At 44.5% G+C, this 14,705-nt stretch overlaps 1 protein-coding gene across 1 annotated transcript in view; it reads left to right on the top strand.

The window, feature by feature from the left end:
* LOC141105641 (alpha-2-macroglobulin-like) overlaps positions 1-14,705 on the top strand; it is a 175,249-nt gene that overhangs the window by 71,549 nt on the left and 88,995 nt on the right. The window contains 1 exon segment of the mRNA XM_073595612.1: positions 7,546-7,675. Within this exon segment, the coding sequence (XP_073451713.1) occupies positions 7,546-7,675 (130 nt within the window).

The following is a 14,705-nucleotide window of genomic DNA, read 5'->3' as shown; positions in this document are numbered from 1 at the left end:
CAAATCCCATTTGGGCTAAACATCTAAGTGCTGAGGTTTATTTTCAATATTTCTTTATTTCTTTTTCAACATAGTGAACAAGTTATACGTTTGTTAAAATAAGTCAGATGTTCCGACTGGAGCAAGTAAAACCGAAACCAACAAAGTAGAGTTAGGTAATGTAGAGATATTCCTACAAGTTAAACTAGACAGTGGGGAATCAAGCTCAGTATTTTAACATTTTAACATAGCTCAACTCCAGACGGGGGGGGGAGGGGTGGTGGTGAGGGTGAGGAAGCACCAGCTAGTTAGGCAACTTACTTACATCAGTAGATGGGGGTGAATAGGAGAATAAATAGGAAATACAAGAATGGGAGGAAGTTACAGCAGGGATAGTACATCATGTGGTTACAGTACATTTTGGAAGCGTGAGCCAGGTATGCCATTCATACAGAAACTTTTCCATTCTTAGATTTTTCCTAGCAACTAATCTCTCCATTTCACATTGAAGGTTTAAATCTGTAAGTGTGTTGGTAATGGATGGGGAGTCTGTGGTTTTCCAGAGTTTGGTGATGTTTATTTTTGCCACGAGTAGTAGATGGGCTATTACTACTCGTATCTTGGGTGAGAATTTTTCTATTCCAAGGTGTAATAATGCTAGCGAGGGATCAGGGGTCGTTGGGACTTGTGATATGATGGAGATTAGGGCAAATATTTGTTTCCAGAATGAGCTCAGGGATCTGCAGAACCATAGGACGTGAGCTATAGTACCAGCACTTCCACATGACCTCCAGCAGGTAGGAGGATGACCAGGGAAGAATTTAGAGAGACGGTAGGGTGTGAGATACCATCTGTGTATTGTTTTTTGGTATGATTCCCAGTGATTAGAGCAGTGGGAGGCCGTAAAGGTTTGTTTAAAGGCACGTGTCCACATGTTGGGGGTGACAGTAATGTTTAATTCTTCTGCCCATTTTGAGAGAGATGGTATTTGGGAGTTCGGCCGGTTGTCGTTAAGTGCAGAGTACATTGTAGAGATGCCATGTTTTGGGTATGTTGTGTGTGCATAGAAGTTGTGGTTTGGTCCAGGAATTTTTGCCGTAATAGAGATTTTAGACCGTTGAAGAAAGTGGGAGATCCTCAGGTATGTATAGGCTTCCGTGTGGGGGAGGTTGTATTCAGTTTGGAGGTTCGTAAAGGTTTTTAGAGTGTTGTTTGTGTTGTAGAGGTCTGAGATATTAGTTATCTTTTGTTTCTGCCATTTTAACAGGTTTAGATTTGGTAATTGCAACATTAGTGTTCTGAGAGGGATTTGTATTATATGACACGGGTGGTCTAAAGTGGTCGTCTGGGTGAGTTTTTTCCAGACTGTCAGAGAGGCCGTAATTGATGGGGGAGTAGGCAGTGTGTGAGGAGGAAGGCCTGCCGAGGTGACAAGGAGCATATCACACAGTGTATTTGGTTTGAAAGTCGATGATTCTATGATTGACCAGGATTTATTGGGATTCGGGTGCCACCAATAGTAGAGCTGGTCCAGGATGGAAGCATAGTAGTAGGTTTGTATGTGGGGAAGGCCTACCCCTCCTTTTTTGTGATGTCTAGTTAAGATGTAATGAGCACATCTGGGTGGTTTAGTTTCCCATATATATCTGGAAAGTTGTTTTTGTATGGAAGTAAAGAAGGAATGGGGAACAGGTAGGATTACTGTGCGAAATAGGTAGAGTAGCTTGGGGAGAATTAGCATTTTAAAGGAGGCGATCCTTCCTAGTTTAGATAGGCCTGTTGTGCGCAGCTGATTTAAAAGTTGGGGAAGCATTTTTTGGAAGGCACGGTAGTTAAGGTCATATAGTTGAGGTAGTGAGGGGGCTAATTTTATTCCTAAGTATGGGATTGAGTTCTTCGTCCAAGAATAAGGAAGAGATCTTTCCATGAGGGACTGTTGTGTGTGTGTTAGATTGAGCGGGAGGATCAGAGATTTTTAGGAATTGATTTTGTAGAAGGAGGCAGAGCTAAATTGAGTAATGATGTCTTGAATTGCAGGCATGGATTGGGCTGGGTTTGTGATCAAAAGTATGACATCATCGGCAAAGAGGCTTATTTTGTGTTCAACGTCATTGTGTTTAATGCCTGAGATGCACTTGTCCCCTCTAATCTTTGCCACAAGGGGCTCCATAATTAGAGCAAAAATGAGAGGGGAGAGCGGGCAGCCTTGGCGAGTGCAGTTGGAGATCTCGAATGGTTTAGACAGGGTTCCGTCAGTTAATACCCTAGCCGTGGGGTTTGAGTAAAGTGAGAGTATGGCCTTTTGGAACCACCTAGTGATTCCAAATTTGGATAGCACTGCCCTCAGAAATCCCTTGTGGACCCTGTCGAACGCCTTCTCTGCGTCCAGAGACAGAAGCAGAGAAGGCGTTCGTGTGTGGGTGACCTGGTGAATCAAATCAATGACTCTTCTAGTTGCATCCGGGGCCTGCCTGTCAGGCATAGAGCCAACTTGGTCTGTGTGGACTAGAGAGGGGAGACATTTTGACAATCTAGAAGCAATCACCTTAGCAAATATTTTCACGTCTGTGTTGAGGAGCGAAATGAGTCTGTAATTGGTAGTGAAGGTAGGGTCTTTCTCTGGTTTAGGGATGGTGGTGATGATTGAACGCAGCATGTCAAGCGGTATAGAACCAGAGGTGGCAGCAGAGTTGAAGAGGTCAATGAGGTGAGGGGTGACGAGTTTGTCAAATGTTTTGTAGAATTCGTTAGTGTAGCCATCTTCCCCAGGTGACTTATGGAGAGGGAGTGTTTTGATGGCTGTTAGGACTTCTTCGTCCGAGAATGGTTGGGAAAGGCCTTCTAGTTGTGTATGAGTTATAAGCGGAAGATCAATAGTGGATAGGAAGTTTTGTATGCATTGGTCAGTTGGTTGGAGAGTAGTTGTGTCAGTTGAAAGGTTGTAGAGAGAAGAGTAATAGTCGCTAAAGGCGTTAGCGATATCCTGTGGATTTGTCAGGAGTCGTTTGGTGGTGGGATGGTGAAGGGAAGATATTTTATGTTTAAAGCGTTGAGCCTTGACCTGTCGAGCTAGTAGGGCTCCAGCTTTATTGCCTAAGGCATAGTATTTGGCTTTAGTAATTTTAAGGTTGTGTTCAAATTTAAAGAGTAAAAGTGAGCGGAGTTTTTGTCGCTGTTCTAAGAGCTCACTGGCTAATTTGTGGGAGGGATTCAGTTTGTTTTGGTTTTCAAGAAGGGTAATTTGGGAAAGGACCCCATCAACTTGCTTAGACCTCTGGTTTTTAACATTACTATGGAGTTTAATTAGGACGCCACGCATGTAGGCTTTATATGCCGACCAAAGTACAAACCTATCAATGTCCGGTTGATTGTTCGTTTGAAAATAGGAGTGGTGTTCGATATTGAGTTTTTGAACTATGCTAGGATCAGAGATGAGGGAGGCATCAAGTCTCCATATTCGGTGTGGTCTTGGTCTGCAGTTTCCCACAGTAAGGGAGATGGGTGCATGGTCTGACCATGTTATGGTTCCAGTTTCAGAGTTCGTCACATCCTGGAGGGTGAGTTTGTCAACAAGGAAGAAGTCAATACGGGAGTAGGAAAGTTGAGAAGAGGAGAAGTAGGAAAAGTCACGCTCATTGCTGTGGTGGCATCTCCACGGTTTGTAGAGATCGTTTGCTTGGAGGAAGGGGTTCAGAACAGTTTGATGGTTTCTAGTCGTGGAAGTAGTATCCAATGTGGAATCTCCAATTACGTTGAAGTCACCTCCAAAAAGAAGCCTCCCCTTTCGGAGTCGTAGTATTTTTTTGTAGAGTTGTTTGTGGAATCGTATTTGCTGTTTGTTTGGTCCATAGACGTTGACCAGAGTGTAGGTGATTTGACTAATGTCGCATAGCAGGATCAGGAAACGGCCGTGGGGGTCTGCGATGGATTGATGTAGTTTAAATTGTAGTGTATTCCGTATGGCAGTGAGGACCCCGTTTTTCTTCTTCAGGCCTGAAGCTGAGAAAACTTGGTTGTAGTTTTTCAGGATAAATCTGGGAGTTTTAGCAGAGGCAAAATGGGTCTCTTGCACCAGGAGGATATCGGCTTTTTGAGTGTTGGCTTCTTTGAGAAGTGCAGATCTTTTCTGTGGAGAGTTTAAGCCCCTAGCATTGATAGAAACTATTTTGAAAGCCATTCTGGGGGGTTAAAGTTAGGGTGGATTGATTCCAGGTGAAGGTGGCAATTGGTTGGTGTGGATCAAATCGCTAGACTTGCTCTAAGTGGTGTGAACAATGTGATTTGTCACTTGTGTAAAGAAATAGAGACTCGGGTGTAGTTTGGCGGAAAGGTTAGTGGGGATATGCTGTTGCTGGGTTAGGGTGAAAGGTCTTTGATTAAAAAGGGAGAGTCCAGTAACAAAGGGGCCCTGGACTCAATGTGCAGAAAATACTGCAAACAGATGGTGGGGGAAAGAGAACTTATGTCCACAACGTGGGACAGGGATATCTTAGCAGGCAGGCAGGTACTGGATAAAGCCGCTGCAGTATCCCAGCCGTTTGGCTTGTGCAGAGAAGGAGATATATTGCAGCCTTCAGGGGTCTGGAGGTTCTCCTCCTGTCTCCATGAGGGTTGGAAGGTGAGCGGAAGAGCACGGTGCTTCCTCTGGGATGATATGCCAGTTTCTCAAGAGTGTGAGACTCATAGGGAGGGTGCGCACTGTGTGAGTTTTGTTTTGGTGCGTAATGAGTAATTTAGTGGGGAACCCCCATTTGTAAGGGATTTTATGGTTTTGAAGCGCTTTAGTTATAGTCGCCAGCTGCCTGCGATTTTCCATTGTTGCTTTGGATAAGTCAGCATACAGTGCGATGTTGGTGAAAGGGTCAGGGAGTCTTGTTGCACGTTTGGCTGCGTACATGATTTTTTCCTTTGTAGTGAAAAAATGAATGCGGGCTAAAACATCCCTGGGAGTGGAGGCAGGGAGGTGAGATGGCTTGGGGAGCCTGTGTGCCCTGTCAATTTCCATGTCACGGGTTGTTAGGTCAGGCAAAAGGGCTCGCATCAGGGATTGCAAAAATTGAACGATATCAGATTGTTGGATCGACTCAGGGATATTACAGAATTTAATATTATTTCGTCTGGAGCGATCTTCCAGGTCTGTGTTTTTTAGATTAATTAATTGAAGTTCATCGTCATGATCCGCAAATCCATCTACCAGTTCATTATGGGCAGAGAGTAAGTCTCCCATTTTAGTTTCCATGTGTGTAATAATTTGATCATGCTGATTTACAGTCATGGATAATGAGGAGACAGCAGAGGATAAGTCATTATATAGAGTTTGCCTCCGTGACAGCAGCATATTCTTCATGGTGCTTTCAGAGAGTGGCTGGTCAAAGGCAGGAAAGGCATCTAATACAGATGATGGCTGCGGTGGGGGGAGAGAGAACAGGCAGGGAGCTGTGACATGCAGGGATTGCTGAGGCTCATCCGTTCTGAGCCTAGTCTTAGCAGGGCTGGATGTAGTGGGCGAGTTGGGGGGAGAGCACTCACCTTGTGTGTCAGATGAGCGGTGGAGCCCTGAAGACAGCGCAGGGCTCTGACTGGAATGTGAGGAGGAGAGCCGCGCTGTTGTTTCTCGGCCGCTGCCGGCGCCATTTTGACCGCTTGCCAGGTGTGACGAGGGATAGTAATCCGTCAGTTTCCTGGGGATTTTGGAGGGTTTCCTTCGTTTCAGCATGGCCACTCACTGTGTGGGAGTGTTATGGCTGATTGTGGGGTAATTTCTCCTTCTCTGGAGCCGCTGGAGAAGTCGCTGTGGCCGGTTATACTGCGGAGCTGTGAGTCTAGGCAGCTATCCGCATGAGCCTTCAAGCCACACCAGTGCTGAGGTTTAAGTGCTCAGGGGAGCCCAGGAAAGTAGATATTATGAAAGGATCCTAAAGAATTTGGGCCTCCTCACTATAAATGGACAGCTGCCGCACAGTAAACAGTTTACAGTGTAGCAGCTGTCCATTCCAGCTGCAAGGGGCAGTGTGGTGCACGATTCAGCACATCACACAGCTTCTTTTTTTGTACAACCTTTATTTGAAGTGCACAAAAGTTACACTTCATTTATGTCACCCACAACAAAAAGACTGGTGCTGCTCAAAGCTCCACCAGGTCCTCTTGCATGGCAAACCTCTAGCAGTGCCAACAAGGACAGAGCTTGTCCCAGCTCAAAACATCTAGTAGGGAAAGAAAGTCCTAATAGTCGCACATCACAGCAAAACCCCGTAAGGAAGTTATAACAGCTTCAGCCCGGACTCCAACCAGGCCACGCTATCCTATGCATTTCACTCCATGCCCAGAGCTTAAAGTGTTACTAAACCCACAACAGTAAAATCAGTCTGTATATGCAGTAAAGCGTGCTTGTTAAACTCACTGTGGAATTTAAGGGGTTAATCTTTTGCATTGTGTATAAAGGCTGTTTGATACTGTCTTCTCTGATCCTCCTTTTCTTCCACTGGCTCAAAATAAATAACCTGATATTTACAGAGCAAGGGGACAGGCTGCACATGCTCAGTTTGATGTGTATTGCCAGATAGATTGATAGATTTTTTTTCTCTTGGGTGGGTGCATGTGATCACAGGGCCAATCAGCACTGTCCAGACAGAGGATCAGGGGAGAATAAAAACTCCTCCTACAAGGTTTACTAGAAATTGATAGAAGTCGCAAGGCTGCTATATGCTGCTGATGAGAAAAGGTATTTATCAGTTTATATTTACTAAAATAATTGCATTTCCATGTTCTGTGCACTGTGGGAGACCAGATATAGTGAATGCAAGGTCCTGGGTTTAGTAACACTTTAGTCAAATATATAGTTCTTAAAGTGACCCCTTTTTTTTTTAATAAAAAAGCTGGAAGGGGGGAGGCCACATGCCCTTGCTGTTCAGGCTGAAAGTGGAAGTAAACCCTCCTATTATTTTCAGCCAAGAAAGCTGCCATCTTGGCCTCTATTTAATTTTCAACTGCCATGATGCTGCACATGTGATCAGTTATGACACCAGCCATTGGATGGTTAGACAGTTTGGTTGAGAGCACAACCAATGTGACAGGTACATTCCTGGCACATGCCGGAAATGTAAGACCCCTTTCACATCACAGCGCGGCCGTGTTAGCGGTACAGTGCCACTAGTTTTAGCGGCGCTTTTCACCTGCCAGTGGGTTAAATGCGCCCGAAAAGCGTTGCTGCCTAAGCAGCATTGCCCATTCATTTCAATGGGTGGGGCGGTGGAGGAGCGGTGTATACACTAAACTGCTCCAAAAATGCTGCTTGCAGGACTTTTTCTAACATCCTGCAAGTGCACCGCCCCATTGTGAAAGCACTCGGCTTTCACTCTGGGGCTGCAGGGGAGGCATTTTTCAGGCATTTTTTTTCAAGCCCTCTCAGTCCATTCTAACAGACCAAGCTTTTTATAAAAAATTCCTAGGGAGCTATCCAAAATGTATTTGTTTTAAGACCATATCCATACCTCAGAATGCTGTACACAAAGTATATGTCCTTATAATAAAATCTAATTTTTGTATTTTTTTCCTTATAAACTACAGGGATTACATTTAAAAATACTAACAAGTGCAGCAGTTAAGAAACCCAAGGATTGTTCCGAATTTGCATATTCACGTTATAGATTATATGACCAAGCAGGACCCCAAGGACCCGGAGGACCAATAGTATATGGTAAGTTTGTAGAATAAAGCAGTATATCTTAGTCGAGATATGTAGCTGCTGCCATAGCTGTGCATGCTGATTCCATGAGGCCTGCAGGTAAGGGAGAGCAGTGTAAGGCCTCTCACAGCCCTCATTTAAAGCCCATTTGTAGGCTGGGCCTAGGGCACACCAACTGGGAGAAATCATACACATAGTGTAGAAAATTGTATAGTTTCTTGGATATTGTAATATAATTAACAGAAGTAAATGCAATTAGTTGTTTCAGGCACTGGTGTCCAAGTAACACACTTTGGGCATACCTCACAACTTTTGAGATGGGAACAAGGGAAACCTATTAGCAAAAGTATGTAGGCATAGGACACACCCCCTGCCACACCCCCTTAAAGGAGCTATACAAAAAAAAATGATTAGTTTGTAGTGCACCCCCTCAGGAGCTGCAATTAGAATGGGATCCCCCACCCTGCATAGCCAGGCGCACCAAATTTCCACAGGCACTTTTTTGCTTTATTAAGGGTAATAAACTAGGGTTGGGAGGTCATGGGGTGCCCAATTGACTTCAAACACATTTCGGGGACAACTATTCCTATATACAGTACTATCTACAGCCCCTCTTCTTCCTCCAGCACACTCTTGCTTGCAGAACCCAGCTATGTCACCATGTAGTAATTTTGTAGCAAACACCCATTTCAGGCAACCCCTATACTTGAGAGCAGCTAGGGTGACACAGCTTACATTTTTACAGCACTTCCTCTCTGTGGTCACTGATCCCAGCATCAACTCTTCAGGCACTGCCAACCCACCTGGCTGCAGCTGCCCCTTTCACTAGCCCTCCAGGCTAACTTCTCCCCACAGTCCTCCAGATAGACACTCATGAGCCCACTCGGCTGACTCTTAGGAGATCTCCCAGATGTGTTGACCTGCTCCCGCTGTCCTCTACTTGTTCCTGTGCCTCCAGGAATGGTGTCCTCCATGTGTTGTGAGGGATCCTTCCAGCACTTGAGCCCCAGCCCAAAGTCCACTCCCCCTAGGGGGCGCCCTCAAGGGCCACCAACAGCCCATTCAGCATCTCCATCTTACACCGACTGCCCCTGCTGGCTTGACTTATACCTATTTATGAGGTGAGCTGCCCCTTTCCAACCCCTTTTCGCTGGGGATTGGCCAGGGTCCCCATAAATATGCATGGCAGCACTTCCCCGCTCCCACCCTCCAGTTCTGGAATTTATATCAACTGCCAGACCTGGGGGAAGTGATAGAGAGAGCTGCCAGATGAGTAATCTAGCCTCCCTGACCCAGATTCACAACCCCAGGCCTGGCTCTCAGCAAAGCCAATTTACTTAAGCTATTCAAACTAGCACACTAGCTTGATCAGTGTTTCTCAACTCCAATCTTCAAGGCGCCCCAACAGGTCATGTTTTCAGGATTTCTCTCTGATAAAACGGCTGTGGTAATTACTAAGGCAGTGAAACTGATCAAATCACCTGTGCAAAATAATTGAAAGCTGGAAAAACATGACCTGTTGGGGCGCCTTGAGGACTGGAGTTGCGACACACTGAGCTAGATGGTTCTGGAAGTTAAAACCACAAGTGCTTTTTTACCACTACTATTCCTTTATAATGACTTTTGAAATTTTCAGATGCAGCAATTTAGAAATTGGATGAATGGTTTAACACTGGGAAACACTCTTTGAGAGATAAATAATGCATTTTTATATACAATTATTAAGATCAGACCAAAATGAGGGACAAAGGAGGTGAAAAGAGGGACGGAGGGACAAATCAGGGACAGTCCCTCAATTAGTAATGGGAATGTGCTGCAGTTATAGTATACTCAGTAAAGCACAGTATTGCAACATCAGATTACCCAGTATTCCAGTAATGGCTCAGTGTAGCAGCGGTATTTCATTAATAAGTAATGGCACAGTATTGCACTTATCTAAGAAGAACCATTATGGAGGAGAAACTCAATTTATTGTTGCCACCATCCCAAACATATTATATATAAAGAGTAAGTACCCCGCGGTAAAAAGGGATTTTAAGGGCAAACTTTTTGAGGATACAATATTTTCAAAAAATAGAAACGTTTATTTCATAAAAGCAGTGTAATGGTCAGAAATAACAACCATGCACAAAGTGAAACATAATATCTATATATAGTATATAAGAAAAGAGCACTTTTCCTATAGCTCGATGCGTTTCGGGAGATTCAAGATAAAACCCTTCTTCAGAGAAATGAAGGAGACAAGTCTAGATTTCCAGAAAACAATAGGGCAAACATGGTGTCAAATATGGAAACATCATAGCCATAAAATGTGCCCATACCAATACTATATTCATGGAATCAAGTGTTTATTAAAAAAGATTATTAGGATGGTGCTGATCGGAAATGGAGACACATATCCAAAATGAAAAGAAGGTCGCCCAATAAAGGATAAGTCCTCAAGGCTTGAGAGATCCCTCACAAGGATCCCCAAAAAGAGTACAGTAAATCCCAGCCGCAGATTCATGCAGAGCAGTATATGGCTGGAATTATGGGGATATCAATCCTACAGAAAAAGTTATAATAGAAAAATGATAAATGTTTCAGAGCGTTTCCAACTATTGTCTCCTTCATGCCCCTGAAGAAGGGATTTAGCTTGAATCTCTCGAAATGCGTCGGACTATAGGAGAAGTGCTCTTTTCTTATATACTATATATGGATATTATGTATCACTTTGTGCATGGTTGTTATCTCTGACCATTACACTGCTTTTATGAAATAAATGTTTCTATTTTTTGAAAATATCGTGTCCTCAAAAAGTCCGCCCTTAAAATCCCTTTGTACTGGAGGGTACTTACTCCTTATATACAGTATTGCAAATAGACCATGTTTTGGGCTTAGCTTGATTTACCAGAAGACAGGAGATCAGGATAAAACAGAGTCAGTAGGCAAGCCAAGTCAAACACAGGATAACAGGGGGCAGGTCTGGTCACGAATCAGAAAACCTGACAACCGCTGAGCAATTCTCCTTAGTTCTGCTGTGCTTATTTAAATTGGCACCAAAAGCCAGTGCCAGAACATGCATGCTTATTCACGAGCACACACAGCCTTGATTCTATGCATTGGTTCAAGAGCTGTACTGTGCATGTTCAGATCTCCGAGCACAGCCATGTACTCAATCTTCCTGATAAATAGGCTGGCAATGCACCAGACTGGACTAGATGTTACATACAAAAAATATGTTTAGGGAAGGGTGTATAGAGCTGCCAACATCCTAATAAACATAGAAAAATGTGCATAAAATGCACTAGATAAATCCCCTTGGACTTTAAAGGCAGAACATTGTAGTACACAGTAAATGTGGAAAACATCGGCATATCCACCAGCCCAGCATGGGTGGAGCCTACATGCCGGGTGGTGCATGAGATGACCCCGTAGGAAGCACACAAGGGGACACCCTTGCAGAAAAAACACCAAGGAACCATAACACACAATTAATGGAGAGGCATAGAACAATGACAAAACTAAGAAACCTATATGGACTGACCACAGCATGACTCTGGCAGTGTACGGGGATACTTGTATCTACTGGGTTTGATTATATTATATAATTCCACTGTCTATATTCACTGTCTAAGTTCATGTGCATATATTGTTTTTATCATTGTAGGGCTATGTTTGCCCACTCGTTTTACGCTTTGTTAATAAAAGTGGTGTGATTGCCTTTTAAATATAGTTTACTGTTTACTACAATGTCCAATAGCATTTATCTAGTGAATTTTATGCACATTTATCTAGTGAATTTTATGCACATTTCTATAGATATTGCACACGCACCATTTTTGGAAGCATACACCACAACACATGGTAGTGTGTTATTGTGTGTGGCGCGGTGCACTGCAAATGCATTGGGGTGCCATTAAGAATGAATGGCACTGCAATGTATATACGCATGTAACCATGTCTTATGTTATGGCTTATGGGCCCTTAACTGCTTCAGTCCCGGAAGATTTTACCCCCTTCCTGACCAGAGCACTTTTTGCGATTTGGCACTGCGTTGCTTTAACTGACAATTGCGCGGTTGTGCGACGTTGCACCCAAACAAAATTGACGTCCCTTTTTTCCCCACAAATAGAGCTTTTTTTTTGGTAGTATTTGATCACCTCTGCGTATTTGATCACCTATTTTTTTCACTATAAACAAAAAAAGAGCGACAATTTTGAAAAAAACGCAATATTTTTTACTTTTTGCTATAATAAATATCCCCCAAAAATATATTAAAAAGCTATATTTTTCCTCAGTTTAGGCCGATATATATTCTTCTACATATTTTTGGTAAAAAAATCGCAATAAGTGTATATTGATTGGTTTGCGCAAAAGTTATAGCGTCTACAAAATAGGGGATAGTTTTATGGCATTTATATTATTAATTTTTTTTTTACTAGTAATGGCGGCGATCTGCAATTTTTATTAGGACTGTGACATTATGGAGGACACGTCAGACAATTTTGACACATTTTTGGGACCATTGGCATTTTTACAGCGATCAGTGCTATAAAAATGCATTGATTACTGTAAAAATTTCACTGGCAGGGAAGGGGTTAACACTAGGGGGCGATCAAGGGGTTAATGTGTTCCCTAGTGTGGGTTCTAACTGAAGGGGGAGAGGACTGTGTAGGGGAAGAGATAGATCACTGTACATACTCTGTATGGAACAGACGATCTGTCACTTCTCCCCTCAGAGAACCAGAAACTGTGTGTTTACATACAAAGATGCCAGTTCTCCATGTGCCCCAAATGATTGCGGGAGCCCGGCGGTGATCAGAACTGCCGGGCACTCGCATCGGCTCCGTGGGCGAGCAGGGGGCACGCGTGCATGCCCCTAGTGGCCACAGGGCGAAGCAGCGTTACATAACATCGTTTCGCCCAGCCGTGCCATCCTGTCTCAGTGCAACTGCGTTGGCTGGTCGGCAAGTGGTTAAAGTGGATGTAAACACGATTCATGAAATTTGAGCTGGGCACATATATCTGCAGTGTTTTCTTATCTCTCTTCAAAGCACTATGTCCCATAGCTGTCTCCTGCTCTGTTCTTCTGTTATCAGCCTGATAACTTCTGATAAGTTCTCCGTCAACTGAGATAAAAGCAGCCAGAGTTTTGTGTTGGGGAGGATGCTATAAATAGATTAGCAGAGTGCTGAACCATTCAACAAACAGAGCTGAAAGTCTCTACTAGGGATGAGCCGAACACCCCCCGGTTCAGTTCGCACCAGAACCTGCGAACGTACCGAAAGCTCGCACAAACTTTAGAACCCCATTAAAGTCTATGGGACTCGAACGTTCAAAATCAAAAGTGCTAATTTTAAAGGCTAAGTTATTGTCCTAAAAAGGGTTTGGGGACCCGGGTCCTGCCCCAGGGGACATGTATCAATGCAAAAAAAAGTTTTAAAAAGTCAGTTTTTTTGGGAGCAGTGATTTGAATGATGCTTAAAGTGAAAAAAAAGTGAAATATTCCTTTAAATATCGTACCTGGGGGGTGTCTATAGTATGCCTGTAAAGTGGCACGTTTTCCATGTTTAGAACAGCCCCTGCACAAAATGACATTTCTAAAGGAAAAAAAGTCATTTAAAAATGCTTGAGGCTTTAACCACTTAAGGACCGCCTCACGCCGATGTACGTCGGCAAGGTGGCACGGGCAGGCAGAATCACGTACATGTACGTGATCTGCCTCCCGCGGGCGGGGGGTCCAATCGGACCCCCCCAGTGCCCAATGCGGTCGGCTCTTGTCCAGCGGCGATCGGAGGTGAGGGGGAGACCATCCATTCGTGGCCCCCCCTCGCGATCCCCCCTGGCCAATCAGATCATTCCTCTGCTGCTGTATGCTAAACAGCAGCAAAGGAAATTATGTCATCTCTCCTCGGCTCTGTATTTTCCGTTCCGGCGCCGAGGAGAGAAGACTGCACTGTGAGTGAAAACACACACACAGTAGAACATGCCAGGCACACAAAACACCCCCCTTTACCCCCCGATCCCCCCACGATCACCCCCTAATCACCCCTCCCCCCGTCACACTGACACCAAGCAGTTTTTTTTTTCTGATTACTGCATGGTGTCAGTTTGTGACAGTTAGTGTGGTAGGACAGTTACTGTTAGCCCCTTTAGGTCTAGGGTACCCCCCTAACCCCCCTAATAAAGTTTTAACCCCTTGATCACCCCCCGTCGCCAGTGTCGCTAAGCGATCATTTTTCTGATCGCTGTATTAGTGTCACTGGTGACGCTAGTTAGGGAGGTAAATATTTAGGTTCGCTGTCAGCGTTTTATAGCGACAGGGACCCCCATATACTACCTAATAAATGTTTTAACCCCTTGATTGCCCCCTAGTTAACCCTTTCACTACTGATAACCGTATAACTGTTACGGGTGACGCTGGTTAGTTTGTTTATTTTTTATAGTGTCAGGGCACCCGCCATTTATTACCGAATAAAGGTTTAGCCCCCTGATCGCCCAGCGGTGATATGCGTCGCTCCAGGCAGCGTCAGATTAGCGCCAGTACCGCTAACACCCACGCACGCAGCATACGCCTCCCTTAGTGGTATAGTATCTGTACGGATCAATATCTGATCCGATCAGATCTATACTAGCGTCCCCAGCAGTTTAGGGTTCCCAAAAACGCAGTGTTAGCGGGATCAGCCCAGATACCTGCTAGCACCTGCGTTTTCCCCCTCCGCACAGCCCAGCCCACCCAAGTGCAGTATCGATCGATCACTGCCACTTACAAAACACTAAACGCATAACTGCAGCGTTTGCAGAGTCAGGCCTGATCTCTGCGATCGCTAACAGTTTTTTTGGTAGCATTTTGGTGAACTGGCAAGCACCAGCCCCAGGCAGCGTCAGGTTAGCGCCAGTACCGCTAACACCCACGCACGCACCGTACACCTCCCTTAGTGGTATAGTATCTGATCGGATCAATATCTGATCCGATCAGATCTATACTAGCGTCCCCAGCAGTTTAGGGTTCCCAAAAACGCAGTGTTAGCAGGATCAGCCCAGATACCTGCTAGCACCT

Source organism: Aquarana catesbeiana, linkage group LG08, assembly GCF_042186555.1.
Source record: "Aquarana catesbeiana isolate 2022-GZ linkage group LG08, ASM4218655v1, whole genome shotgun sequence".
In the NCBI taxonomy this organism is placed as follows: Eukaryota; Metazoa; Chordata; class Amphibia; order Anura; family Ranidae; genus Aquarana; species Aquarana catesbeiana.
Note: the sequence above shows the minus strand (reverse complement) of the source record. Positions and strands in the feature narration are given on the sequence as shown.